Source organism: Mustelus asterias, chromosome 6 (genome assembly GCF_964213995.1).
Source record: "Mustelus asterias chromosome 6, sMusAst1.hap1.1, whole genome shotgun sequence".
Taxonomy (NCBI): Eukaryota; Metazoa; Chordata; class Chondrichthyes; order Carcharhiniformes; family Triakidae; genus Mustelus; species Mustelus asterias.
Window position 1 is genome coordinate 34,762,900 of NC_135806.1, and position 27,412 is coordinate 34,790,311.

The window sequence follows — 27,412 nt, forward strand, 5'->3', positions numbered from 1 at the left end:
ATAACAGCAAAATCTACCTAGTATGAACTTCCCTCTTTGCCATAGAAGTGTTCAGATTTTTTTCTGCAGATACATAATTAGTTGTTTTTAATACAGGTCCAAAAACAGCATGTACCATGCCCTAGGTTACAGCACCATGCATGCGATGCAAGCAGCCATGACCTTTGAGCAACAGGATATCCTTGCAGCCATTGGAACAATGAAGGATGCTTTGCAAACCTGCCAGAGGTGAGTTTTGCAATGACAGTATTGTACCAAATGTTTTGTGATTTGTTTTGGCGAACAACCACTATTAACATACAAGTCTTCAGTTTGATTGGACACTACCACATTGTGTTGTGATTATTAAGATGTTCCTTTTGTAATTCATTTTTCTGATGACATTTTTGTTGCCTTCATATTTATGCCATAGCACTGGGAAGAATGTTCACGCATGACATAGAAAATCTCCTTTGAAATGATCATTGGCTATGATGAAAACACCTAACACTGTAATCAATTATAAGATTTGTTTTTAGATCTCTCTTGTGTTTTCTTTGGAAAGTTGAAATGCTCCTCACTGTTTTGATGGCTTCAAGCTCTTTCAGTTTTTAAAGGTTAGCATGTCGGTTAATCTTGTAAAAGCACTAAACTGACCTATTTGGCTCCATTCTCCAGCCAAGTCTTAATTGAGTGTGGATTAAGTACATTTTTAAAAATTCTTAAATTTTGCAAATTGGCATCAAAATGTAACAAGTCTGTTTCTAGCCAAATAGACTGTGAGATGCAATATGGTGCTATGTTCGCTTGCTGAGTAGTTGAACTTAGTGATCAGTCAGTCGTGAGAAGTTACAATGACTTCTTAATTATGTTTTGTGAAATCCTCTGCTCTTTATGGGAAATTAGAATATCATATGTTCCTTACAGTTGTAGGTTACATTTATGTGTGTTAGAAGTGTTTTTTGGGGTGTCAGCCTTTCATATAAGTCTACGGACTGTATAGTATTTGTGGTAAGAAAAATGCATGCTAACAGTCCAAAGATGTGCGGGTTAGGTTGATTGGCCAAGCTAAAATTGCCCCTTAGTGTCCTGGGATGCGTAGATTAGAGGGATTAGCGGGTAAAATATGTAGGGATATGGGGGTAGGGCCTGGGTGGGATTGTGCTCGGTGCAGACTCGATGGGCCGAATGGCCTCTTTCTGTTCTGTAGGGTTTCTATGACTTCTATGATGTAGAGATAGAAAGATATGCTATAATAGACATTATCATATTCTACAAAAGATCAAACAACCCAAAGCAAAGTCACCAACTTTACTAGCTGTACTTGAAAGGAAAACCTGCTGGCATGAAGCACTTGTGAATTTAAGATAATTACCCTTCTGCTCTCTTTCCCTCAGATCAGTCAATCATAAAGGCTAAATTCAGTCTGATGCTTTAGATTAGACACAGTGAAAGAAACAATGGGAAAAAAGGTAGTTTTTGCCTGAAAAAGTGATGAAAGTTCAGTGCAAATTTGATTCCTAAATATTCTGAAGTTAAACAGTGAGTTAAGATAATCTTTAACTTTAATAATCTCTTGTTTTATGAAAAATGGTCACAACTGTTTAATGCCTTGTCCATTGACTGCTGCCGAATAATTGTTTTTATCCATAATATCAGTGTCTTTAATTTTAAAATTTAGTCAACTGTAGATTTAAGCAAATAATGAAGTAACACAGGTTAGCTGGAGTCTGTTGGTCCATCATGTCTCTGCCAATTCTTTGAGATATAAAATTAGTCCTGCTCCCCTGCTCTTTTCCCATAGTTGTATAATTTTTCCCATTCAGATACTTATCCAATTCTATTTTGAAAGTTATTATTGAATATGCATCCACCAACCTTTCAATCAGTGCATTCCCGATCACAGCCTATTATGTAAAGAGTTTTATTTTCTCATGTTGCCTCTGGCTCTTTTGCTGATTACTTTAACCCTGTGTCCTCTATTAGCCTTTCTGCCACTGGAAACAATTTCTCCATATTCAGTTATCAAAATTCTTTAAGTTTTCCAGTCTAGTATATCATCCCTTAATTTTTGCTGTGGTGGAGAGAACAATCCAATTTCTCTCATCTCTTCCACATATCTCAAATTTCTCATGCCCATTCTAGCAAATCTCCTTTTCAAGACCTTGATGTAAGCTGGAAACTAGTGTCTAAGTTCTGTCATTCTAGTGTGATCTTGCGGAATGTGATCAATTAACAAGCTGCTTCCGGGAGCCTTGTTGAATTAGGGATAGTGGCCAAGTTCCAGAGTCCAAAAGTGCATTCAGGATGTCCTGTAGATATGGCCAATGGCTGTCTTTGCAGTGTGAGTATTGCTGACGGTCCAGCAGCAGGAGTGGCAGTGGCGCGATGGAGACAGCTTCAGTAGAAGGGGAGTGACTGCCACTGCTTTAGGTACAGCAATAGTGGAAACATGAACTGGCTGCAGTGAAATATGTTCTGCTTGGGGATACATGAGAGCATGAGAATACTGCCAGCAGATGATTAAAAGATATCAATTGTAATGCATCTTGGACCTCCCACTGAAAAGCCGCCTCTGATATATTGCTGGGCTCCTGTTATAGCTGATCCAATGCCAGGAGGTTTTCTTGTCATTATGAAAATAGCTTTTAACTGAGGGCTTAATGGCCCACCTGCCTCTTATGAGTGGGCAGCCAGTCCCACTGTGTGTCTGCCCCTGGTGTGTGTGCCTGGAGGTGGGAATATGTCGAAGAGCTGACCTCATACCCCTTGGAGTAATTTTCCACACATCCCCCACCTCCAAGACTGGGTATAAAGACAAAGAAAATTATAGCACAGGAACAGGCCCTTTGGCCCTCCAAGCCTGCACCGACCATGCTGCCCGACTGAACTAAAACCCCCTCCCCTTCCGGGGACCATATCCCTCTATTCCCATCCTATTCATGTGTTTGTCAAGACGCCCCTTAAAAGTTATTATCCTATCTGCTTCCACTACCTCCCCTGGCAACGAGTTCCAGGCACCCTCCACCCTCTGTGCAAACAACTTGCCAAATACATCTCCTTTAAACCTTGCCCCTCGCATCTTAAACCTCTGCCCCCTAGCAATTGACTCTTCCACCCTAGGAAAAAGCTTCTGACTATCCACTCTGTCCATGCCCCTCAGAATCTTGTACATAAGAACATAAGAAATAGGAGTAGGAGTAGGCCATCTAGCCCCTCGAGTCTGCCCCGCCATTCAATAAGATCATGGCTGATCTGATAGTGGTTTGGTTCCACTTACCCGCCCACTCCCCATAACCCTTAATTCCCTTATTGATCAGAAATCTATCTACCTGTGACTTAAACATATTTAACGAGGTAGCCTCCACTGCTTCAGTGGGCAGAGAATTCCAGAGATTCACTACCCTCTGAGAGAAGAAGTTCTGAGCAGACAGGGGGGTGTTGGTCGGTTAAAGGAACCGTGGTGCACGAAAGCTGTGCGGGACCTAGTCAAGAAGAAAAGGAAAGCATACAAAAGGCTCAGAGAGCTTGGCGAAGATAGGGATTTAGAAGAGTATACGACTTGTAGGAAGGGACTAAAGAAGGAAATTAGGAGAGCCAGAAGGGGTCACGAGAAGGCCCTGGCAGGTAGGATTAAGGAGAACCCTAAGGCGTTCTATAAATATGTGAAGGGTAAAAGGATGAGACGTGACGGAATAGGGCCTATAAAAGGTGAAGGTGGGAAAGTCTGTACGGAACCAGTAGAAATGGCAGAGGTGCTCAATGAGTATTTTGCCTCGGTTTTCACAGAGGAGAAGGACCTGGGTGGATGTACTGCGGGCGTGCGGTGGACTAAAAGGATTGAGTATGTGGACTTTAAGAAAGAGGTTGTGCTGGAATCTTTGAATGGCATCAAGATAGATAAGTCGCCGGGTCCGGATGGGATGTACCCCAGGTTACTGTGGGAGGCGAGGGAAGAGATTGCAGAGCCTCTGGCGATGATCTTTGCGTCGTCGATGGAGACAGGAGAGGTGCCGGAGGATTGGAGGATTGCGGATATGGTTCCTATTTTCAAGAAGGGGAATAGGGATAGCCCAGGTAATTACCGACCAGTGAGTCTAACCTCAGTAGTTGGTAAACTGATGGAGAAGATCCTGAGGGACAGGATATATGAGCATTTAGAGAGGATTAGTATGCTCAAGAATACTCAGCATGGCTTTGTCAAGGGCAGATCGTGCCTTACGAGCCTGGTGGAGTTCTTCGAAAATGTGACTCAACACATTGACGAAGGGAAGGCGGTAGATGTGGTTTATATGGATTTTAGCAAGGCGTTCGATAAGGTCCCCCATGCAAGGCTTCTAGAAAAAGTGAGAGGGCGTGGGATCCAAGGGGCTGCTGCCTGGTGGATCCAGAACTGGCTTGCCCAAAGGAGGCAGAGAGTGGGTATAGATGGGTCTTTTTCTAAATGGAGGTCGGTCACCAGTGGTGTGCCCCAGGGATCTGTTCTGGGACCCTTGCTGTTTGTCATTTTCATAAATGACCTGGATGAGGAAGCAGAGGGATGGGTTGGTAAGTTTGCCGACGACACGAAGGTTGGTGGGGTTGTGGATATTCTGGAGGGATGTCTGAAGTTACAGAGGGACATAGATAGGATGCAAGACTGGGCGGACAAGTGGCAGATGGACTTCAACCCAGATAAATGCGTCATGGTCCATTTTGGTAGGTCAAATGGGATGAAGGAGTACAATATAAAGGGAAAGACTCTTAGTACTGTAGAGGATCAGAAGGACCTTGGGGTCCGGGTCCATAGGACTCTGAAATCGGCCCCGCAGGTGGAGGAGGTGGTAAAGAAGGCGTATGGTGTGCTGGCCTTTATCAATCGAGGGATTGAGTTTAGGAGTCCGGGGATAATGATGCAGCTATATAAGACCCTCGTCAGACCCCACTTGGAGTACTGTGCTCAGTTCTGGTCGCCTCACTATAGGAAGGATGTGGAAAAGATTGAAAGGGTTCAGAGGAGATTTACAAGGATGTTGCCTGGATTGAGTGGCATGCCTTATGAGGATAGGCTGAGGGAGCTCGGTCTTTTCTCCTTGGAGAGACGAAGGATGAGAGGAGACCTAATAGAGGTGTATAAGATGTTGAGAGGCATAGTTCGGGTGGACTCTCAGAGGCTTTTTCCCAGGGTGGAAATGTCTGCTACAAGAGGACACAGGTTTAGGGTGCTGGGGGGTAGGTACAGGGGAAATGTTAGGGGGAAGTTTTTCATACAGAGGGTGGTGGGCGAGTGGAATCGGCTGCCGTCAGTGGTGGTGGAGACGAACTCAATAGGGTCTTTTAAGAGACTCCTGGATGAGTACATGGAGCGTAATAAGATGGAGGGTTATAGGTAGGTCTAGAAGGTAGGGATGTGTTCGGCACAACTTGTGGGCCGAAGGGCCTGTTTGTGCTGTAGTTTTTCTATGTTTCTAAGTTCCTCCTCAACTCTGTTCTAAACTGACTCCCCCTTATTTTGAGACTGTGTCCTCTAGTTCTTGTTTCCTTTCGAAGTGGAAATAATCTGTCTGCCTCTACCCTGTCTAGCCCCTTCATTATCTTCTATGTCTCTATAAGATCTCCCCTCAGCCTTCTAAGCTCCAACGAGTACAAGCTCGATCTACTCAATCTCTCCTCATAAGCTAAACCCCTCATCTCCGGTATCAACCTGGTGAACTTTCTCTGTACTCCCTCCAAGGCCAATATATCCATCTGCAAATAACGGGACCAAAATTGCACACACTATAGTTGCGGCCTCATCAGTACCTTGTACAATTGCAGCAAGACCTCCCTGCTTTTATACTCCATCTCCTTTGCGATAAAGGCCGACATTCCATTTGTCTTCTTGATCACCTGCAAACTGAGTTTTTGCGATTCATGCAGAAGGACCCCCAGGTCCTTCTGCACAGTAGCATGTTGTAATTTTTCACCATTTAAATAATAGTCCAATTTACTATTATTTCTTCCAAAGTAGATAACCTCACACTTGTCAACATTATACTCCAAAGAACAAAGAACAGTACAGCACAGGAAACAGGCCCTTCGGCCCTCCAAGCCTGTGCCGCTCCTTGGTCCAACTAGACCAATCGTTTGTATCCCTCCATTCCCAGGCTGCTCATGTGACTATCCAGGTAAGTCTTAAACGATGTCAGCGTGTCTGCCTCCACCACCCTACTTAGCAGCGCATTCCAGGCCACCACCACCCTCTGTGTAAAAAACATCCCTCTAATATCTGAGTTATACTTCGCCCCTCTCACCTTGAGCCTGTGACCCCTCGTGATCGTCACTTCTGATCTGGGAAAAAGCTTTCCACCATTCACCCTATCTATACCCTTCATAGTTTTGTACACCTCTATTAGATCTCCCCTCATTCTCCGTCTTTCCAGGGAGAACAACCCCAGTTTACCCAATCTCTCCTCATAGCTAAGACCCTCCATACCAGGCAACATCCTGGTCAACCTTCTCTGTACTCTCTCCAAAGCCTCCATGTCCTTCTGGTAGTGCGGCGACCAGAACTGGACGCAGTACTCCAAATGTGGCCTAACCAGTGTTCTATACTGCTACATCATCAGACTCCAGCTTTTATACTCTATACCCCGTCCTATAAAGGCAAACATACCAAATGCCTTCTTCACCACCTTCTCCACCTGTGTTGCCACCTTCAACGATTTGTGGACTTGCACACCTAGGTCCCTCTGTGTTTCTATACTCCTGATGGCTCTGCCATTTATTGTATAACTCCTCCCTACATTATTTCTTCCAAAATGCATCGCTTCGCATTTATCTGGATTAAATTCCATCTGCCACCTCTCCGCCCAATTTTCCAGCCTATCTATATCCTGCTGTATTGCCCAACAATGCTCATCGCTATCCGCAAGTCCAGCCATCTTCGTGTCATCCGCAAACTTGCTGATAACACCAGTTACACCTTCTTCCAAATCATTTATATATATCACAAATAGCAGAGGTCCCAGTACAGAGCCCTGTGGAACACCACTGGCCACAGACCTCCAGCCGGAAAAAGACCCTTCGACCGCTACCCTCTGTCTCCTATGGCCAAGCCAGTTCTCCACCCATCTATGACACGAAAATGGCTGGACTTGCAGAGAGCGAAGAGCATTGTCGGGCAATACAGCAGGATATAGATAGGCTGGAAAATTGGGCGGAGAGATGGCAGATGGAGTTCAATCCGGATAAATGCGAAGTGATGCATTTTGGAAGAAATAATGTAGGGAGGAGTTATACAATAAATGGCAGAGTCATCAGGAGTATAGAAACACAGAGGGACCTAGGTGTGCAAGTCCACAAATCCTTGAAGGTGGCAACACAGGTGGAGAAGGTGGTGAAGAAGGCATATGGTATGCTTGCCTTTATAGGACGGGGTATAGAGTATAAAAGCTGGAGTCTGATGATGCAGCTGTATAGAACGCTGGTTAGGCCACATTTGGAGTACTGCGTCCAGTTCTGGTCGCCGCACTACCAGAAGGACGTGGAGGCGTTAGAGAGAGTGCAGAGAAGGTTTACCAGGATGTTGCCTGGTATGGAGGGTCTTAGCTATGAGGAGAGATTTGGTAAACTGGGGTTGTTCTCCCTGGAAAGACGGAGAATGAGGGGAGATCTAATAGAGGTGTACAAGATTATGAAGGGTATAGATAGGGTGAACAGTGGGAAGCTTTTTCCCAGGTCGGAGGTGACGATCACGAGGGGTCACGGGCTCAAGGTGAGAGGGGCGAAGTATAACTCAGATATCAGAGGGACGTTTTTTACACAGAGGGTGGTGGGGGCCTGGAATGCGCTGCCAAGTAGGGTGGTGGAGGCAGGCACGCTGACATCGTTTAAGACTTACCTGGATAGTCACATGAGCAGCCTGGGAATGGAGGGATACAAACGATTGGTCTAGTTGGACCAAGGAGCGGCACAGGCTTGGAGGGCCGAAGGGCCTGTTTCCTGTGCTGTACTGTTCTTTGTCCTAGCCACTTCTCCTTGTATCCCATGAGCCTTAACCTTTTTAACCAACCTGCCATGTGGGACTTTGTCAAATGCCTTCCTGAAATCCAATAGTGCGGCACTGTGGCACAGTGGTTAGCACTGCTGCCTCCCAGCGCCAGGGACCTGGGTTCAATTCCGGCCTTGGATCACTGTCCATGTGGATCTTGCATCTGCGATTGTTGGTGGTGAAGGCTGGATGGGATGAATGGCCTCCTTCTGCACTGTAGGGATTCTATGATTCTAAAGCTCCAGCCATTGTCTCTGAAGTGTCATGGCCACTACTGGACATCAGACTTCAGCTGAGGTCCTAACCAGTGTTTAATAAAAGTTTAGAATAACTTCCTTGCTTTTGAGCATGCCTTATTTCTGAAGGCAAGGATCAAAATGCCTTTTAGCAGGTTTCTCACTTGTCATGACCCCTTCAAGGACTTGTGCATAAAATTCCACGTGTTTCTGTCCTAGCACTCTTTTTGAAGTTGTACCATTTAGTTTTTATTACCTCTCCTGATTCTTCCTACCTTTCCTAGCAGGAGGGATCACTTTACACTTCTTTGTATCAAGTAAGAATGTGTCCATTAGTATATCATGTCATTCTGTCCACAGATTATATACAATTTTCTTTATCTTACACTTTGCACAATTTACTTAACCTGATGGAATGTTGCAACTTGCCACCAGCACTCATCACCCCAAAGGCAATCTAAATTTTAATTGATCATCTTTCTAATCCTACATTGTGCAATTTTGAATACATCCTACTCATCAATTTGGTTGCAAGCTGTCTGGTACAAGAGTACAGGGCAAATGATCTAGTTGCAACTTTCCAAAAGTCGTTAAGCCACAGAAAGATATTTTCTTACTAGTTAGAGTATAGGAGGTTTATATCAAGCGCTGATGGTGGTTGACCTGTCCCCAGGCTAAAAAGCTAGTGATAATTCCACTGTGGACACTTTTGGGAGCCCTGAAGAGATTAAATGCCAGCCTGCTGCTTGAGCTCTCATGCCTGTAAAGATGAGGAGCCCATCTCCAAGTGTTGCTGACCAATCAGGGGACCAGCAGCTCTTCAGTCATGGCAGAGCCACCCAGTAGTGTTGGCCACTACTGAACTGCAGCAAGCCCTGGCCTAGGTGCCATGAAGGAGGCCCCAGAAGAAAAGTCAGTGGGGTGGGCATGCCAGAGCCAGTTAAGCAGACCAGGATGGTCTTCCTGGAGGGCAGTCAGTGTTCATTTAGAAGGGTGGAGGGGACTCTTGCCTCTGGGGAGATACTCCACGGGGCACAGGGTGCACGATCAGGAGGATAACTTGAAGGCCGCCAGACAATACAACCAGCAGTATCTTGTTTCATCCCAAAGTATTTGATGAAAAACAAATGTGTAGAACAGTTTCTTATCATGTTGATGAAGATTTAAATATAATAGTGCTAATTTGCAAGAAGAGGAAATTGTTGGTCCATGAGGGGGTGATGAGGGAGGTGCCACTTAGGAACGAGATGAGGAGAAATTTCTTTACGTAGAAGGTTGTGAATTTTGGAATTCTCTACCCTACGGAAGCTCAGTCATTGAGCATGTTTAAAGTAGAGATTGATAGATTTCCTATCAACAATAATGTAAAGGGTTATGGGGATAGTGTGTATTAAAGGCATTGAAAGCCATATTGAATGGCGGAACAGGCTTGATGGGCTGAATGGCTTACTATGAATAAATGGGGAAGTGAGTTAGAGAGTATGAGAAATAACATGCCGACCTTACAACACCGAAGAAAGCCATTCACCCCATCATACCTGGCATCTGTTGTCCTTTTTTTACCTTTGACTTTCCGAAACAACAAGATCCTGTTGTAATATTTTTGATAGGATAAAAGCAATGGCAATATCAGTCCAGACATGATAGGCTGAATGGCTTCCTTCTATGCTGCCTAAGTAACATTATCTTCATCACATTACCATATTTGCTGTTATCAAGGTTACTTGCAGTATTAAGTGCAGGTTATGAAAAACTCGAGAAAATAGTGAAACTAAGGTGTTTAAAACAAGGTGAACCTGTTCCTAGCTGTCTTTTGGCTGATAGTTTCATGCTCAGTTTGGCAGCATTTGCCTCTGTCTTTATTTTCTATCTCTCCATCTCCTCTTAGCCTCGACAAAACTGCGTCAAATAATGAAAATCATTTTTTCTCTTTTAATTTTATTTTGGCTTCCCTACTACACAAGATCAAGGTAAGAATGTTTCAAAATATTTTATTTCCTGACTAATTCCAGAAGCTGTTCAGTTCTCCATCCTGAATCCTCTATCTGAAAATCATATCAACTGGATTCACCACCTCCATGTCCAACTTTTCAAAACAATCTTTGACAAACATTTCCCACTGATGCCTTGTTATTCACTCTGGCCTTGACCGTCCAGCATTATTTGCAGCGCCTTTCAACTCTCACCCTAGCTGTAAAACCATGGAATCTCTACAGTGCAGAAAGAGACCATTTGGCCCCTTGAGTCTGCACCAACTTCTCTTGAAAGGGCATTTTACCCAGGACCACCCCACCCTATCCCCATAATCCTGTGCATTTACCATGGCCAATCCACTTAACCTGCTCACCTTTGGACTGTGGGAGGAAACTGAAGCACCCGGAGGAAACCCATGCAGACACAGGAGAATGTGCAAACTCCACACAGACAATCACTCAAGGCCAGACCAGAATCGAACCCAATCCCATAGTGCTGTGAGACAGCAGCACGAACCATTGTTACACCGTGCCATCCTTCTAACATCCCACCATCAAAACAAGAACCTAAAAAATGTTTGGGGGGGGGCGGTGGAAGGTGGAAAAGAGACCAGCCCATTCCAAGGACGTGGGTTGGAATTTTGAAAGATGATAATCCGGCTGCAAATCTCTTCATCATTCAGCTTTTCAACTTTAACTGCTATTAGCTTGTTTTCCAAAACATTGGGAAACACAGCAGTTTCATCGAGGCGAAGACTTCGTGGATTCAGGAAGTAAATACCTTCATTCAGGTGCCTGCCTGAAAAGCGTTTCCAATCTGGCAACAACACCATTAACATCCCCTCCAATCCAACCTATCAGCCTCTGACCAACCCTGGACCCCCTGGCCCTCACCATTCTCTACTCAGTCTCCACCACTAAGCCCTTGATTCATTCCCTGAATGAAGTCTTTTGACTGTCCCGTACTGATTCCAGCCTTCCATTCCCGTGCTCCTTGCTTACTACCATGGGCATCACCAATCAGCTCCCAGCTTGACTGAAGACCCAGCCTGTCAATCAGGATGTGTGGGAATTCCAAATCTCTCTGACTTCCAGCCAGTCTCTCTTCCCTGCAAGTCGGATAAGTAAAAGCTCTCCTTAGACGTAAAAAATTGAAATGGTCACAGTATTTAATATTCCTTTTAATTTACAAAAGCACAAGCTGTGTTTGATGATGGAGAACGAGGAGGAGAAAAATACAATTTTACTCCATGAATAGGGACATAAGTATTTAATAGGCTTAGGACGAAAAGGTGAAGGAAAGAGTTTATGTTTGGCTGCTGTTCTTTGTACTATTAAATACTCGATTACTGTATAATTAACTAAGGATGCTTCAGGATTATGCTCTAATGTAATTAGCTATTTAAAAGTAACCTTAGCCCTTGAAAGAAATGTAGAGTGTAATTCCTTGAGAGTTTTAGTGAAACCGTTACTGTACAGTAAATATTTCTGTCCTAATTTGCCTCTTACTTTTGTGCCTAATATAAGCTGGTACCTTGTAGTACTAAATATCTTAACAATTTAGGATTCCTAAGCAATTTAGGATTCAAAAGTTATATGCAAATTTGGAAGAGACAAGATAACTGGTCCTCTTCACAATCCCCCAGTATTAATGATTCAATGTGTACTAAATTGTGCTAGGGTGGTGATCAATTGCTTGACCTATTCTCGAGATCACAGTTATCTCTATTGGGAGTCAAGGTGGGAGGCTCAAATTAGTTGTGACTGCATTATATAGAACATAGAAAAGCTACAGCACAAACAGGCCCTTCGGCCCACAAGTTGCGCCGAATATGTCCCTATCTACTAGGCTTACCTATAACCCTCTATCTTACTAACTTCCATGAACTTATCCAAAAGTCTCTTAAGAGACCCTATCGAATCCACCTCCACCACCACTACCGGCAGCTGATTCCACGCACCCACCACCCTCTGTGTGAAAAACTGCCTGCACCACCACCCCTGACATTATGTTCCAGACAACTATCACTGTGTAAAAAAGCTTGCCCCTCACATCTCCTTTGAAATTTCCTCCTCTCACTTTAGTTGCATGCCCCCATTTTGAAAAAAGGTTGTGGAAATTTGGAACTCCTCTCCCAAAAGTTTCTGGCTGCTGACTCAATTGATGCTTTTGAGGCAGAGATCAATAGGTGAGATAAATGTATCAGGGTAAGATAATGTGTTAAAGGTAGGTGAATGACACTGAGATATAAATCAATGATGATCTAATTGAATGGCAGAACAGGCTTGGAGCTGATTGACCTACTTACTTCTGCTTCTATGTTATGCTCAGTGCTTTGGAAAATGCATATTCTATTTTGAGAAAATTATAAAAAATGTATTCAACAATCAGTGTTAACAATGTCAGAGCATCTATCAATCACTTAGCTAGAAAATAATCGCCAAGTTACCTCCATGCAGTGATGTTACCTTGTATGAAGGTGGAGCAGGAGGGACGGATGTCATCAGCATTTTCTGGATTTGGAACATGAGGAAAAGGTGGTCAATTGCTGAGAGAGACAATAAAGGAGGAGATATCCCTATATTTTACCCAATTCCCCTTATTTGCATTGATGGTTCCAGTTCACAAAGCTCATTCTGTTGAAACCTACTCTAATTCAGTTATGTCTAAGACTGCAAAACTCTTGAACTGCCAACTTTCCTTTTGCAAAATTTACAGAATTTTAAAGTCTGAAATTTGAGCCAGCCAACTATGACCTTACTGCCCTGCTTCTCTTGTCTAGTTTAATCTGCTTGTAGACAGTAAGAACTTCACCTCAGTTTCTCAAAAAAAAAGCCCCATGTTGTAACTTTCATGCTGCTGAGATGCTGTGGGGTTTGAAATGAACTGCTGTCTAGCTGCTCGGTCAGTTCTCCATGACTTCATTTTCAAACTAATTTGAAACTACTGTCCTCCCAGCGTGCAGCTCTGCTAAGTTTTTCTTCTGATAAATACTGACAACAAACCCTTTAATTAGCAAAATAATTAAAGCTATTTCCCTTCACCTCCTAGTTTGGCTATGTATCTTGAAGCAACTGAGAGAGCCTCTCTAGTAAAAACATTTGATGACTTAATTAGTTCATTGATTTATAAAATGTTTGCTTGAATCACTGCAGAATATCACTATTGAATCATCGCTGAAACTCAGCAGAATATGGCAAGGTTTTTTTTTGTAGTTCCAATGTGTTTTCCTCAAAGTACGGATTAGCTCCAAGTCTGTACTGTGCCACGGAGTAGGAGTTCATGCCTGGCATTTTCCCAAGCAGTGGATTCCCAAACTCAGTCATAATAATACAGTCTCACTCAGACAAAGCAAAACTCTGAGGCTCAGTGGTAAGGAGGGAATATCGATGGACAGAATTGTACCTCCTTGCACCTTCTAGTAGGCTATAAAGCAACATTGACCAGAAGCAGTAAGCAGGCCAGAAACATAATAGGTCACACCATATATATATTTCCTGGATCAACAATTACTATGGGAATGGTAGCATTGCTGATATTGGCATGGGATTAGTAATCCAGAGGTCATGGAATTCAAATTCCAGCATGGTACATTGTGAAATTAAACTTAATAAATCTGGAAAACTGTGAAGAGACACTGGATTTGTTGTTTACAAACCCAATTAGTTCACCATTGCCCTCCAGGGAGAAATTCTCACTTCTACCTAGTCTGGCATACATGTGACTCCAGCTCCATACTACATAAACAGCTATGGATGAACAATACTTTTGTCAGTATTGTCTACATCTGAAGAAAAAAGGGAAATGGAAATTAGATTATCTCTCCAAAACCAGGTCAGTGTAGGACAAGTGGTAAGTGGTTTATTGGTGAGAGCCTCTTCAGAGAATCCCCTGTGGTACGATAGTATAGGGAAAATGTATCTTGGGATTCTCTTTCATAAGGCTACAAGGCGAAAGAGATCATTGGTTTATAATACAACATTGCTTCAAAGGTAGGGTGATATAAATAATATAGCAGGGTCACCAAACCACTTTTGCTGAAAGACTGGTGGGAGTCTGCTGTAATGGTCCAAACTTGTTTGGGACCCAGCTGTGTCAGTTCCTAGAAAGGTTGTGTGTGATTCTAGCTACTGCTCCCACTATAAGGTCATCAAAATTGATGTATGCACATATGAATGAGGAGCAGGGGTTGGTCATTCGGCCTCTCAAACCTGCTGTGCCATTGAATAAGGTAATGGCTGATCTAATACTAACTCAAATTTGGACCCTGCCTACCCCTGATAACCAATCACCCCCTTGCTTATCAAGAATCTGTCTCACTCTGCCTTAACAATATTCATAATTTGCTTCCACAACATTTTCAAAAGAGAGTTCCAAAGACTTGCGGCCTTGTGCGTAACAGACTTTCAGCTTTCCTGTTTTAAATGGGTGGCCCCTTTTAAATATTGACTGCTAATTCTAGGTTCTCCCACAAGAGGAAACATCCTCTCCACATCCCAAGACCCCTCAGGATCTTATGTTTCAATCAATTCGATTCTTACTCTCTTAAACGCCAGTGGATACAAGCCTACCCTGTCTAATCTTTACTCATAAGACAATCCACCCATGCCAAGTATTAGTCTCAGTGAGAAGTCTCACAACACCAGGTTGAAGTCCAACAGGTTTATTTGGTAGCACGAGTTTTCGGAGCGCTGCTCCTTCATCAGGTGAGTGGAGAGTTGGGTTCACAAACAGGACATATATAGACAGACTCAATTGCAAGATAATGGCTGGAATGCGAGCCTTAACAGGTAATCAAGTCTTTACAGCTGCAGACAATGTGAGTGGAGAGAGGGTTAGGCACAGGTTAAAGAGGTGTGTATTGTCTCCAGCCAGGACAGTTAGTAAGATTTCTCAAGCCCATGCCAAAGCGTTACAGGTAGTGTGACATGAAGCCAACACCCCAGTTGAGGCCATCCTCATGTGTGCGGAACTTGGCTATTAGTTTCTGCTCGGCGATTCTGTGATGTTGTGTGTCTTGAAGGCTGCCTTGGAGAATGCTTACCCGAAGATCGGAGGCTTGATGCCCTTGGCTGCTGAAATGTTCCCCGACAGGAAGGGAACACTCCTGCCTGGTGATTGTCGAGCGGTGTCCATTCATTTATTGTCGTAGTGTCTGCATGGAATCGCCGATGTACCATACCTCAGGACATCCTTTCCTACAGCGTATCAGGTAGACAACGTTGGCCGAATGGCATGAGTATATACCGTGTACCTGGTGGATGGTGTTCTCACATGAGGTGATGGCATTGTGTCGATGATCCGAAACGTCTTGCAGAGGTTGCGGTGGCAGGGTTGTGTGGCGTCGTGGTCACTGTTCTCCTAAAGACTGGGTAGTTTGCTGCGTACAATGGTCTATTTGAGGTTGCGCGGTTGTTTGATGGCAAGTAGTGGGGGTGTGGGGATGGCCTTGGCGAGATGTTCATCTTCATCAATGACATGTTGAAGGCTCCGAAGAAGTTGTCGTAACTTCTCCGCTCCGGGGAAGTACTGGACGACGAAGGGTATTCTGTTGGCCGTGTCTGTCTTCTGAGGAGGTCGGTGCGGTTTTTCGCCATGGCGCGTCGGAACTGTTGATCGATGAGTCGAGCACCATATCCTGTTCTTACAAGGGCATCTTTCAGCGTCTGTAGGTGTCTGTTGCGTTCTTCCTCATCTGAGCAGATCCTGTGTATACGGAGGGCTTGTCCGTATGGGATGGCTTCTTTAACATGTTTAGAGTGGAGCATCGTGAGGTTATCCGTGGGCTTGCGGTACAGTTAAGTGCTCAGGTGACTGCCCTTGATGGAGATGTGTGTGTCCAAGAATGCAACCGATTCTGGAGAGTAGTCCATGGTGAGTCTGATGGTGGGAGGGAACTTGTTGATGTCTGGTGAACCTTTTCTGATGTGGAGATGCCGGCGTTGAACTGGGATCAACACTGTAAGAAGTCTCACAACACCAGGTTAAAGTCCAACAGGTTTATTTGGTACCAAATACCAAATGCAAGTGAATGCAAGCAGGCTTTTTCCGCTGAGGCTAGGGGAGAAAAAAACCAGAGGGCATGGGTTAAGGGTGAAAGGAGAAAAGTTTAAAGGGAATATTAGGGGGGGCTTCTTCACGCAGAGAGTGGTGGGAGTGTGGAATGAGCTGCCGGATAAAGTGGTAAATGCAGGGTCACTTTTAACATTTAAGAAAAACTTGGACGGGTTCATGGATGAGAGGGGTGTGGAGGGATATGGTCCAAGTGCAGGTCAGTGGGACTAGGCATAAAATGGTTCGGCACAGGCAAGAAGGGCCAAAAGGCCTGTTTCTGAGCTGTAATTTTCAGAACCTTTTCTGAACAGCTTCTAACGCATTTACGCTTTTCCTTAAATAAAGTGATCAATACTGTACATGGTACTCCAAATATGGATAGGTTGGAGGGATGTCAGAAGCTGCAGCGTGACATAGATAGGATGTAAGACTGGGCGGAGAAGTGGCAGATGGACTTCAACCCGGATAAAGGTGTAGTGGTCCATTTTGGTAGGTCAAATGGGATGAAGGAGTATAATATCAAGAGTAAGACTGTTAGCAGTGTAGAGAATCAGAAGGACCTTGGGGTCCGGGTCCATAGGACTCTTAAATCATCCTCGCAGGTAGAGGAGGTGGTTAAGAAGGCGTATGGTGTGCTGGCCTTCATCAATCGAGGGATTGAGTTTAGGAGTCAGGAGATAATGATGCAGCTTTGTAAGACCCTCGTCAGACCCCACTTGGAGTACTGTGCTCAGTTCTGGTCGCCTCATTACAGGAGGGATGTGGAAATGATTGAAAGGGTGCAGAGAAGATTTACAAGGATGTTGCCTGGATTGGTCGGCATGCCTTATGAGGATAGGCTGAGGGAGCTCGGTCTTTTCTCCTTGGAGAGACGAAGGATGAGAGGTGACCTGATAGAGGTGTACAAGATGTTGAGAGGTATAGATCGGGTGGATTCTCAGAGGCTTTTTCCCAGGGCTGAAATGGCTACTACGAGAGGAGACAGGTTTAAGGCACTGGGGAGTAGGAACAGAGGAGATGTCAGGGGTACGTTTTTCACTCAGAGGGTGGTGGGTGAGTGGAATTGGCTGCCGTCAGTGGTGGTGAAGGCAAACTCGATAGGGTCTTTTAAGAGACTTCTGGATGAGTACATGGGACTTAACAGGATTGAGGGTTATAGGTAAGCCTATATATAAGCCTAGGTAGGGAGGGCAACTTGTGGGCCGAAGGGCCTGTTTGTGCTGTATTTTTTCTATGTTCTAAATATGGTCATAGAGTTCATAGAATCCTACAATTCTGAAGGAGGCCATTCGGCCCATTGAGTCTGCACCGACCATAATCCCACCCGGGCCCTATCCCCATAACTCCATGCATTTACCCTAGCTAGACACTAAGGGGCAATTTAGCATGGCCAATCCACCGAACCCGCACAATCTTTGGACTGTGGGAGGAAACTGGAGCACCCGGAGGAAACCCATGCAGACACGGGGAGAATGTGCAAACTCCACACAGACAGTGACCCAAGCTAGGAATCGAACCTGGATCCCTAGCGCAGTGCTAACCACTGTGCCACTATGTGGCCCACTTACTAGTGCCCTGTACAACTGAAGCATATTTTCCCTACTTTGTATTCAATTGCCCTCACAATAAATTATAACATTTTATTTGCTTTCCTAATTACTTGCTGTACCTGCACACTAACCTTTTGTGATTCATGCAGTCGAACACCCAGACCCCCTGCACCTCAGAGCTCTGCAATCTCTCACCATTTAGATAATATATCTATTTTTTGTTCTTCCTGCCATAATGGGCGATTTCATATTTTTCCACATTCTGCTTCATTTGCCAGATCTTTGCTCATTCACTTTATCTATCTATCTCTTTGTGGTTACCTCCTTATGTATGTTTCACAACTTATTTTCCTACCTAGTTTTGTGTCATTAGCAAATTTGACAACCATTGCTTCAATCCCTTCATTCAAGTTATTTATTTAAATTGTAAATAGTTGAGATCCCAGCACTGATCCCTGTGGCACACCATAAGGGCGGCACAGTGGTTAGCACTGCTGCCTTACAGTACCAGGCACCCGGGTTCAATTCCAACCTTGGATCCAACTTCTGTATGAAGTTTGCACGTTCTCCCCGTGTCTATGTGGGTTTCCTCCAGGTGCTCTGGTTTCCACCCACCATCCCAAAGATTTGCGGGTTAGGTTGATTGGCTAACTTGCCGCTTAGTGTCAGAGGATTAGCAGGGTAAATAAATATGGTTACGGGGTAAGGGCCGAAATGGGACTGTTGCCTGTGCAGAGTTGATGGGCCAAATGGCCTCCTTCTGCACTGTAGGGATTCTATAATTCGCCTGTTACATCCTGCCAACCAGAACAAGACCCATTTTTGCCTAATCTCTGCTTCCTGTTGGCTACCTTGCATCTTTGTAGAAACTTGATGTCTGTGTCGATATGTGCGATCTTCTTGGAGATCCTCTCCACTTGGAACCGGCAGTTTGCGGTGTCGATGGTAGTCATGATGTGGAGATGCCGGCGTTGGACGGGGTATCCCTGTCCAACGCCGGCATCTCCACATCCTGTTAGCTAGCCAATCTTCCATCCATGCCAATATGTTATCCTCTATGACATGAACTTTTATTTTTCACAATAACCTTGATGTGCCACTTTTAAATGCCCTATGGAAATCTAAGTACAATACACATACTGGTTCCCCTTTATCCACAGAACAGGTTACTTCCCTTTCTCAAAACCATGTTGACTCTGCCTGATTACCTTGTGCTTATCCAAGTGCCCTGCTTGAACTTATTTAAGGAAAACTTATTTATTAGAAAATTAAAAGCAATGCATCAACTATCTCTCTAGTCACTTCTTTTAAGGCTCTAGGATGAAGTCCATCAGGACCTAGGTTCTTAACAGCCCACAGCTCCAACAATTTACTCAGTACCACTTCTCTGATGACTGTATCTTCCTGAGTTCTTCCCTCCCTTCCATTTCCTGGTTTATAGCTGCATCTGGGATGTTACTTGTATCAGTGAAGACTGATGCAAAATACCTGTTCAATTCATCTGCCATCTGCTTGTTTTCCATTATCAATTCTCCAAACTCAATTTCTATAGGACCAATGATATAAAGAGAGGAGAACTGGGGATAGGACTCCCATAGCACTTGATTGGGACACAACATAGCTGCCAGCATCACACCATTGCTTGTATGTTCCAGATCCTGATCATGGATGTACACTCAAATCTCTATTATCTAGAATGATAAGAACAGCAGAACACATTTTCCCACATTATGCTCCATTTGCCAGATCTTTGCTCATTCACTTTATCTATCTCTTTGTGGTAAGCTAATTATGTAGGCTTCGCAACTTATTTCTTACCTAGCTTTGTGTATTAAGCAAATTTGGAAACCATTGCTTCAATCCTTTCATTCAAGTCATCATAGAAATCATAGAAACTCTACAGTACAGAAAGAGGCCATTCGGCCCATCGAGTCTGCACCGACCACAATCCCACCCAGGCCCTACCCCCATATCCCTACATATTTTACCCGCTAATCCCTCTAACCTACACATCTCAGGACACTAAGGGGCCATTTTAGCATAGCCAATCAACCTAACCCGCACATCTTTGGACCGTGGGAGGAAACCGGAGCACCTGGAGGAAACCCACACAGACACGAGGAGAATGTGCAAACTCCACACAGGCAGTGACCCAAGCCGGGAATCAAACCCAGGTCCCTGGAACCGTGAAGCAGCAGTGCCAACCACTGTGCTACCATGCTAATTTATTTAAATTGTAAACAGTTAATTGTAAACAGGGATTGAAGTGATCATTGCCAAATTTACTGATGACAAAGCTAGGTAGAAAAATAAGTTGTGAAGCATACATAAGGAGGTAACCACAAAGAGATAGATAGATTAAATGAATGGGCAAAGATCTGGCAAATGGAGCATAATGTGGAAAAATGTGTTTTGCTGTCCTTATCATTCTAGACAATAGAAATCTCTGTTCCACTTTAAAGCTATCCTGACTTAGGTTGCTGTTCGTTCATCATCAGTGAGTCAAAATCCTGGAACACCTACCTAACCGCATTGGGAGAGTACCTTGACCACCCGAATGTAACAACTCAAGTTGGCCACTGGCAATTGGGGATGGACAATAATTGGATTCAGAAAGGCTATTGTAGCTGTCTCAATATTGGAAAATTGAAGTATGGAAAACCTTTCATCGTGTGGCTTGAAAATCTATTAACTCTTATTAAAAAGCATGCTATTCCTTCATAAAACAAGACTAATTCAAACATCAATCTATTGCTACATCAAAGTTCTCAACGGGCTTAAAAATGTTTTGTTCAGGTTTCGAAAGAAGAATTCTGTTGTGGAGTCACTATCGCATTTAGTTTCAAAACAAGAGTCTGACCAACTGACAGAAGGTACAGTAAACGTTTAGTGTAAATATATTAAAACATGGCTAAGTAATATGGTAGTTTAGGAGCTAGGAATGTGATGTATATAAAAGGTTAGTGAGTATTTCAGACAGAGTATTAAATGGTTGGACTGGGAAGTGTTAAAGATTTGGATTGGTGTGGATAGTTAAGATGCAACAGTGTATGGAAAGGGAAGGGAGAGCTGGCGACGAACCAGGGTAGGGATTAATGAACATAGTGAAGGAGAAATGGGGCAGTGAATAAATGAAGTTGTATGATGATTCATTTATGGGAAAGGGAATGATTAGTGCTTGCGAAGTATAAGTTTGGGCAAAGAGAATGGTGCAGGTGTAATGAGTATTTGAAAGAAAGCATTTTAGATTCCATGAGGGGGCACCCGAAACATAAATGGAGAACAGTGGTGCCGGTTGGACAAAAGGGCAGAGAGAGGGAAAGATAGAGAGGGAGTGTGAAGGACCAATATGGAGGTGAAGAGCCATGGAGTAACTGAGACAAAAGCAGGATCAGCAAAAAATTCTTGAGTCGAATCAATGTGATGAGGGAAGGGAATAAGATGGAAATGAAGAGAAATGAATATGGATGAGGCGAGCACTATGGGAGCTGAAGAGTACAAAGGGAGATAAAGATAAGTAAAGTCATCAGGGAAGCAGAAAGTTGCCTTTAAACTTGGAGAGTAAGTTTCAACCAGTTTAACTCAGAAAGGAAGAGACTCAAGTTGGTATGTAATCAGCGACCGAGCTTTCAGAAAAATATAGCTTTTACCAAAGTAACTAAATTAATCAAATCAAATGTCATTAGGCCAGTGTCATCTTACTTATGTTTACATTTGCTGCATGAATAAAGCAGTTAAAAATTTGAAATCTGTATGACTTCACTAATTTTACACATGTCTGCAATTGTGTTTTAATATCCATAATCAAAATAATCTTTGCTTTCCGAAACAGTTTTTGAAACTAAGTCAAGGTGAGGACCGTAAGATATAGGAGCAGAATTAGGCCATTCGGCCCATTGAGTCTGCTCCACCATTCAATCATGGCTGATTTGATTCTCATCCCCATTCTCCTGCCTTCTCCCCATAACCCTTGATCCCCTTATTGATCATGAACCTATCTATCTCTGTCTTAAAGACACTCAATGACCTGGCCTCCACAGCCCTCTGTGGCAATGAGTTCCACAGATTGACCACGTTCTGGCTGAAGAAATTCCTCCTCATCTCAGTTTTAAAGGAGCGTCCCTTCACTCTGAGGTTGTGCCCTCGAGTTTTAGTCTCTCCCACTCGTGGAAACATCGTTTCCATATCCACTCTATCTAGGCCCCTCCAGTATTCTGTAAGGGTTCAATTAGGTCCCACCTCACTCTTCTAAACTTCATCGAGTATAGACCCAGACTCCTGAACTGCTCCTCATATTACAAACCCTTCATTCCTGGGAACATTCTTGTGAGCCTCCTCTGGATCTCCTCCAAGGCCAGCACATCGTTCCTTTGGTATGGGGCTCAAAACTGCTCACAGTATTCCAAATGGGGTCTGACCAGAGCCTCATACAGCCTTAGCAGTACATACATAGAAACTAGATGCAGGAGAAGGCCATTCGGCCCTTCAAGCCTGCTCCGCCATTCATCTTGATCATGGCTGATCATCGAATTCAATGTCCTGATCCCCCCTTCCTCCCATATCCCTTGATCCCTTTAGCCCCAAGAGCTATATCTAATTTCCTCTTGAAATCAGACAATGTTTTGGCCTCAAATACATTCAGTGGTAGTGAATTCCACGCATTCACCACCCTCTGGGTGAAGAAATTGCTCCTCACCTCAGTTCTAAAAGGTTTACCCCTTATCCTTAAACTATGACCCCTAGTTTTAGACACCCCACCATTGGGAATATTCTTTCTGAATCTACCCTGTTCGAATTTTATAGGTTTCTATGAGATCTATGAGACATTCTTCTAAACTCCAGTGAACATAATCCTAACCGACATAGTCTCTCCTTATATGACAGACCTGCTACCCCAGGAATCAGTCTGGTAAACCTTTGCTGTACTCCCTCTATAGCAAGGACATCCTTCCTCAGATAAGGCACCAAAACTGCACACAATACTCTTGGTGTGGCCTCACCCAATGCACTATACGACTGCAGCAAAACATCCCTATCCCTATGCTCAAATCCTCTCACTATGAAGGCCAACATACCATTTGCCGTCTTTGCTGCCTGCTGTACCTGCGCTCTTACTTTCAGCGATTGGTGCACGAGGATTCCAAAGTCTCATTTGCTATCCGCCTCTCTCACTTTACACCCATTCAAGTAATAATCTGCTTAGAACATAACAAAAACTCGGAGCAGGAATACGCCATCTGGCCCCTCGAGCCTGCTCCGCCATTCATGGCTGATCTTTTCGTAGGCAGCGTCGTTAGCGGGCAGCGGAGTGAGCAGGGGGCAGAGTGAGAGCTATAAGGGCTTTGGCTCACAGGGCTTCGGCGAAGGCGAGGAAGATTGTTTGTTTTTCTTCTGTTACACCCCCTTTTTGTTTTATCTCCCAAAAACTAAAAAGGACATGGCTGGTATGAGTGGGAGGCCAGTATACTGCATTCGGTGTGGGATGTGGGAGTTCCTGGAGACAACTTGCCTCCTGGAAGTCCATATCTGTGCCAGATGTGTGGAACTGCAACTCCTCAAGGGTCGTGTAAGGGAGCTGGAGCTGAGGCTCGATGAACTCAGTTTAGTTAGGGAAAATGAGAGATTAATAGATGAAAGTTATAGTCAGGTAGTGACACCAGGGTCTCGGAAGGAAGACACGTGGGTCACAGTTAGGAGGGGTAATAGTCAGAAGGGTGATGTGCCAGAAAGTACCCCAGTGGCAGTCTCCCATAAAAGAAAGGGATGGGCAACAGATGGGAGAAGGGAAGGGAGTGAGCAGTCTGTGGAGGGATCCCCTGTGGTTGTCCCCCTCCAAAATAGGTATATTGTTTTGGATTCTGTGGAGGGGGATGACCCTCCAGGGGTAAGCCATGAGGACCAGATCGCCTCCACGGAGACAGGCTCAGGGGTCCGGAAGGGAAAGAAGGGGTTTAGGAGAGCGATAGTTGTGGGGGACGCAATGGTTAGAGGCACGGACAGGCGGTTCTGTGGGAGTGAACGAGAATCCAGGATGGTAGTCTGCCTCCCTGGTGCCGGGGTACTGGATGTCTCCGAGAGGGTAGGAAGGTAGTCAAACGGATGTGATTGTACACATTGGTGAAAATGATGTAGGTAGGAAGAGCAGGGGGGTCATACGAGAGAAATTCAGGGAGTTGGGTGCTAGGCTAAAAAGTAAGACCTCCAGGGTAGCAATCTCTGGACTGCTCCCGGTGTCTAGTGCAAGTGAGGCTCGGAACAGGGAGATTCTACAGTTGAACGCGTGGCTAAAGGACTGGTGCAAGAGGGAGGGTTTTAAATTCATAGATAACTGGGAAATCTTCAAGTCAGGATGGCAACTGTACAGAAAGGATGTGTTACACCTCAACTGGAAGGGAGCAAATATCCTGGCTGGGAGTTTTGCTAGAGTGTTTCGGCAGGATTTAAACTAGTGTGGCAGGGGCGTGGGGAACAAAACAGGAGGTCAGTAAATACTGAGGCTGGGGTTGAGCTGGGGGCCAGGGCAAGGCTAGCTAAGAAGAGGAGCACTCTGGAGGAGGATGACCTGAATGGGCCTGGAGGTCTGGAGTGCATCTGCTTCAATGCGAGGAGCGTAACGGGTAAAACAGACGAATTTAGGGCCTTAATGCTTATGCGGAATTTGGATGTGGTTGCGGTGACGGAAACTTGGTTAAAAGAAGGACAGGACTGGCAGCTGAATATTCCGGGGTATAAGTGTTTTAGGCGAGACAGAGGAGGGGCTAAAAAAGGTGGGGGAGTAGCGATATTAGTTAAGGAGCATATTACCGCGGTGCAGAGGGTAGACAACTTAGAGGGGTCATGTACTGAGTCGCTGTGGGTGGAACTCAGAAACAGGAAGGGTGCAGTCACTATGCTGGGGGTGTACTACAGACCACCCAACAGCCCACGGGAAGTGGAGGAAAGGATATGTCAGGAGATTCTGGATAGGTGCAGAAAAAATAGGGTTGTTGTAGTGGGGGGCTTTAATTTCCCTGGTAGAGACTGGAAAGTGCTTAGAGCTGGCGGTCCGGACGGGGAGGAATTTGTAAAATGCGTACTGGAAGGTTCTTTGGAACAGTATGTAGATAGCCCGACTAGAGAGGGGGCTATACTGGACCTAGTTCTGGGAAATGAGCCCGGTCAGGTCGTCAAAGTTTCGGTAGGGGAACATGTGGCAAATAGTGACCACGGCACGGTAGCACAGTGGTTAGCACTGCTGCTTCACAGCTCCAGGGTCCCAGGTTCGATTCCTGGCTTGGGTCACTGTCTGTGTGGAGTTTGCACATTCTCCTCGTGTCTGCGTGGGTTTCCTCCGGGTGCTCCGGTTTCCTCCCACAGTCCAAAGATGTGCGGGTTAGGTTGATTGGCCAGGTTTAAAAATTGCCCCTTAGAGTCCTGGGATGCGTATGTTAGAGGGATTAGCGGGTAAATATGTGGGGATAGGGCCTGGGTGGGATTGTGGTCGGTGCAGACTCGATGGGCCGAATGGCCTCCTTCTGCACTGTAGGGTTTCTATGATTTCTATGATTCTATGACAACTCTGTTAACTTTAGGATAGTAATGGACAAGGATGAGTGCTGTCCTACGGGCAGGGGGCTAAATTGGGGGAAGGCTGACTATAGCCGGATTAGGCAGGAATTGGTGGATGTTGATTGGGAGAGGATGTTCGAGGGTAAGTCCGCGTCTGGCATGTGGGAGTCTTTTAAGGAACTATTGATAAGGCTGCAGGATAGGCATGTGCCTGTAAAAAGGAAAGATAGGAAAGGTAGGATTCGAGAGCCGTGGATAACCAGGGAAATTGAGGATCTGATTAAAATGAAAAGGGAGGCGTACGTTAAGTCCAGGCAACAGAAAACAGATGGAGCTCTGGAGGAATACAGAGAGAGTAGGAAAGAACTCAAACGGGGAGTTAGAAGGGCAAAAAGAGGTCACGAGATGTTCTTGGCAGGCAGGATTAAGGAGAATCCTAAGGCATTCTATTCATACGTTAGGAACAAAAGAGTTGTCAGGGAGAAAATCGGACCTCTCGGGGACAAAGGAGGGGAATTATGCTTAGAACCCAAGGGAATAGGGGAGATCCTAAATGAATACTTTGCATCGGTATTCACGAAGGAGAGGGGCGTGTTAACCGGGAGTGTCTCGGAGGGAGGTGTTGACCCGTTAGAGAAAATCTCCATTACAAGAGAGGAAGTGTTAGGTTTTTTAGGGAACATTAAAACTGACAAAGCCCCAGGGCCTGATGGCATCTATCCTCGACTGCTCAGGGAGACGAGAGATGAAATTGCTGGGCCTCTGACGGAAATCTTTGTCGCTTCTTTGGACATGGGTGAGGTCCCTGAGGATTGGAGGATAGCGAATGTGGTCCCGTTGTTTAAGAAGGATAGCAGGGATAACCCAGGAAATTATAGGCCGGTGAGCTTGACGTCCGTGGTAGGGAAGTTGTTGGAGAGGATTCTTAGAGACAGGATGTATGTGCATTTAGAACGGAACAATCTCATTAGTGACAGACAGCATGGTTTTGTAAGAGGGAGGTCGTGCCTTACAAATTTGGTGGAGTTTTTTGAGGAAGTGACAAAAACGGTTGATGAAGGAAGGGCCGTGGATGTCGTCTATATGGATTTCAGTAAGGCATTTGACAAAGTCCCACATGGCAGGTTGGTTAAGAAGGTTAAGGCTCATGGGATACAAGGAGAAGTGGCTAGATGGGTGGAGAACTGGCTTGGCCATAGGAGACAGAGGGTAGTGGTCGAAGGGTCTTTTTCCGGCTGGAGGTCTGTGACCAGTGGTGTTCCGCAGGGCTCTGTACTGGGACCTCTGCTATTTGTGATATATATAAATGATTTGGAAGAAGGTGTAACTGGTGTAATCAGCAACTTTGCGGATGACACGAAGATGGCTGGACTTGCGGATAGCGAAGAGCATTGTCGGGCAATACAGCAGGATATAGATAGGCTGGAAAATTGGGCGGAGAGGTGGCAGATGGAGTTTAATCCGGATAAATGCGAAGTGATGCATTTTGGAAGAAATAATGTAGGGAGGAGTTATACAATAAATGGCAGAGTCATCAGGAGTATAGAAACACAGAGGGACCTAGGTGTGCAAGTCCACAAATCCTTGAAGGTGGCAACACAGGTGGAGAAGGTGGTGAAGAAGGCATATGGTATGCTTGCCTTTATAGGACGGGGGATAGAGTATAAAAGCTGGAGTCTGATGATGCAGCTGTATAGAACGCTGGTTAGGCCACATTTGGAGTACTGCGTCCAGTTCTGGTCGCCGCACTACCAGAAGGACGTGGAGGCGTTAGAGAGAGTGCAGAGAAGGTTTACCAGGATGTTGCCTGGTATGGAGGGTCTTAGCTATGAGGAGAGATTGGGTAGACTGGGGTTGTTCTCCTTGGAAAGACGGAGAATGAGGGGAGATCTAATAGAGGTGTACAAGATTATGAAGGGTATAGATAGGGTGAACAGTGGGAAGCTTTTTCCCAGGTCGGAGGTGACGATCACGAGGGGTCACGGGCTAAAGCTGAGAGGGGCGAAGTATAAATCGGATATCAGAGGGACATTTTTTACACAGAGGGTGGTGGGGGCCTG

General features: G+C 44.9%; 1 protein-coding gene across 2 annotated transcripts in view; it reads left to right on the top strand.

Moving 5' to 3' along the window:
* Positions 1–27,412, top strand: part of ttc39b (tetratricopeptide repeat domain 39B) — a 209,936-nt gene that overhangs the window by 118,392 nt on the left and 64,132 nt on the right. For both annotated transcript variants that reach the window (XM_078214156.1, XM_078214157.1), the window contains exons 4-5: positions 97–228; positions 20,601–20,677. In XM_078214156.1, the coding sequence (XP_078070282.1) occupies positions 97–228; positions 20,601–20,677 (209 nt within the window). The remainder of the gene's footprint in view (positions 1–96; positions 229–20,600; positions 20,678–27,412) is intronic.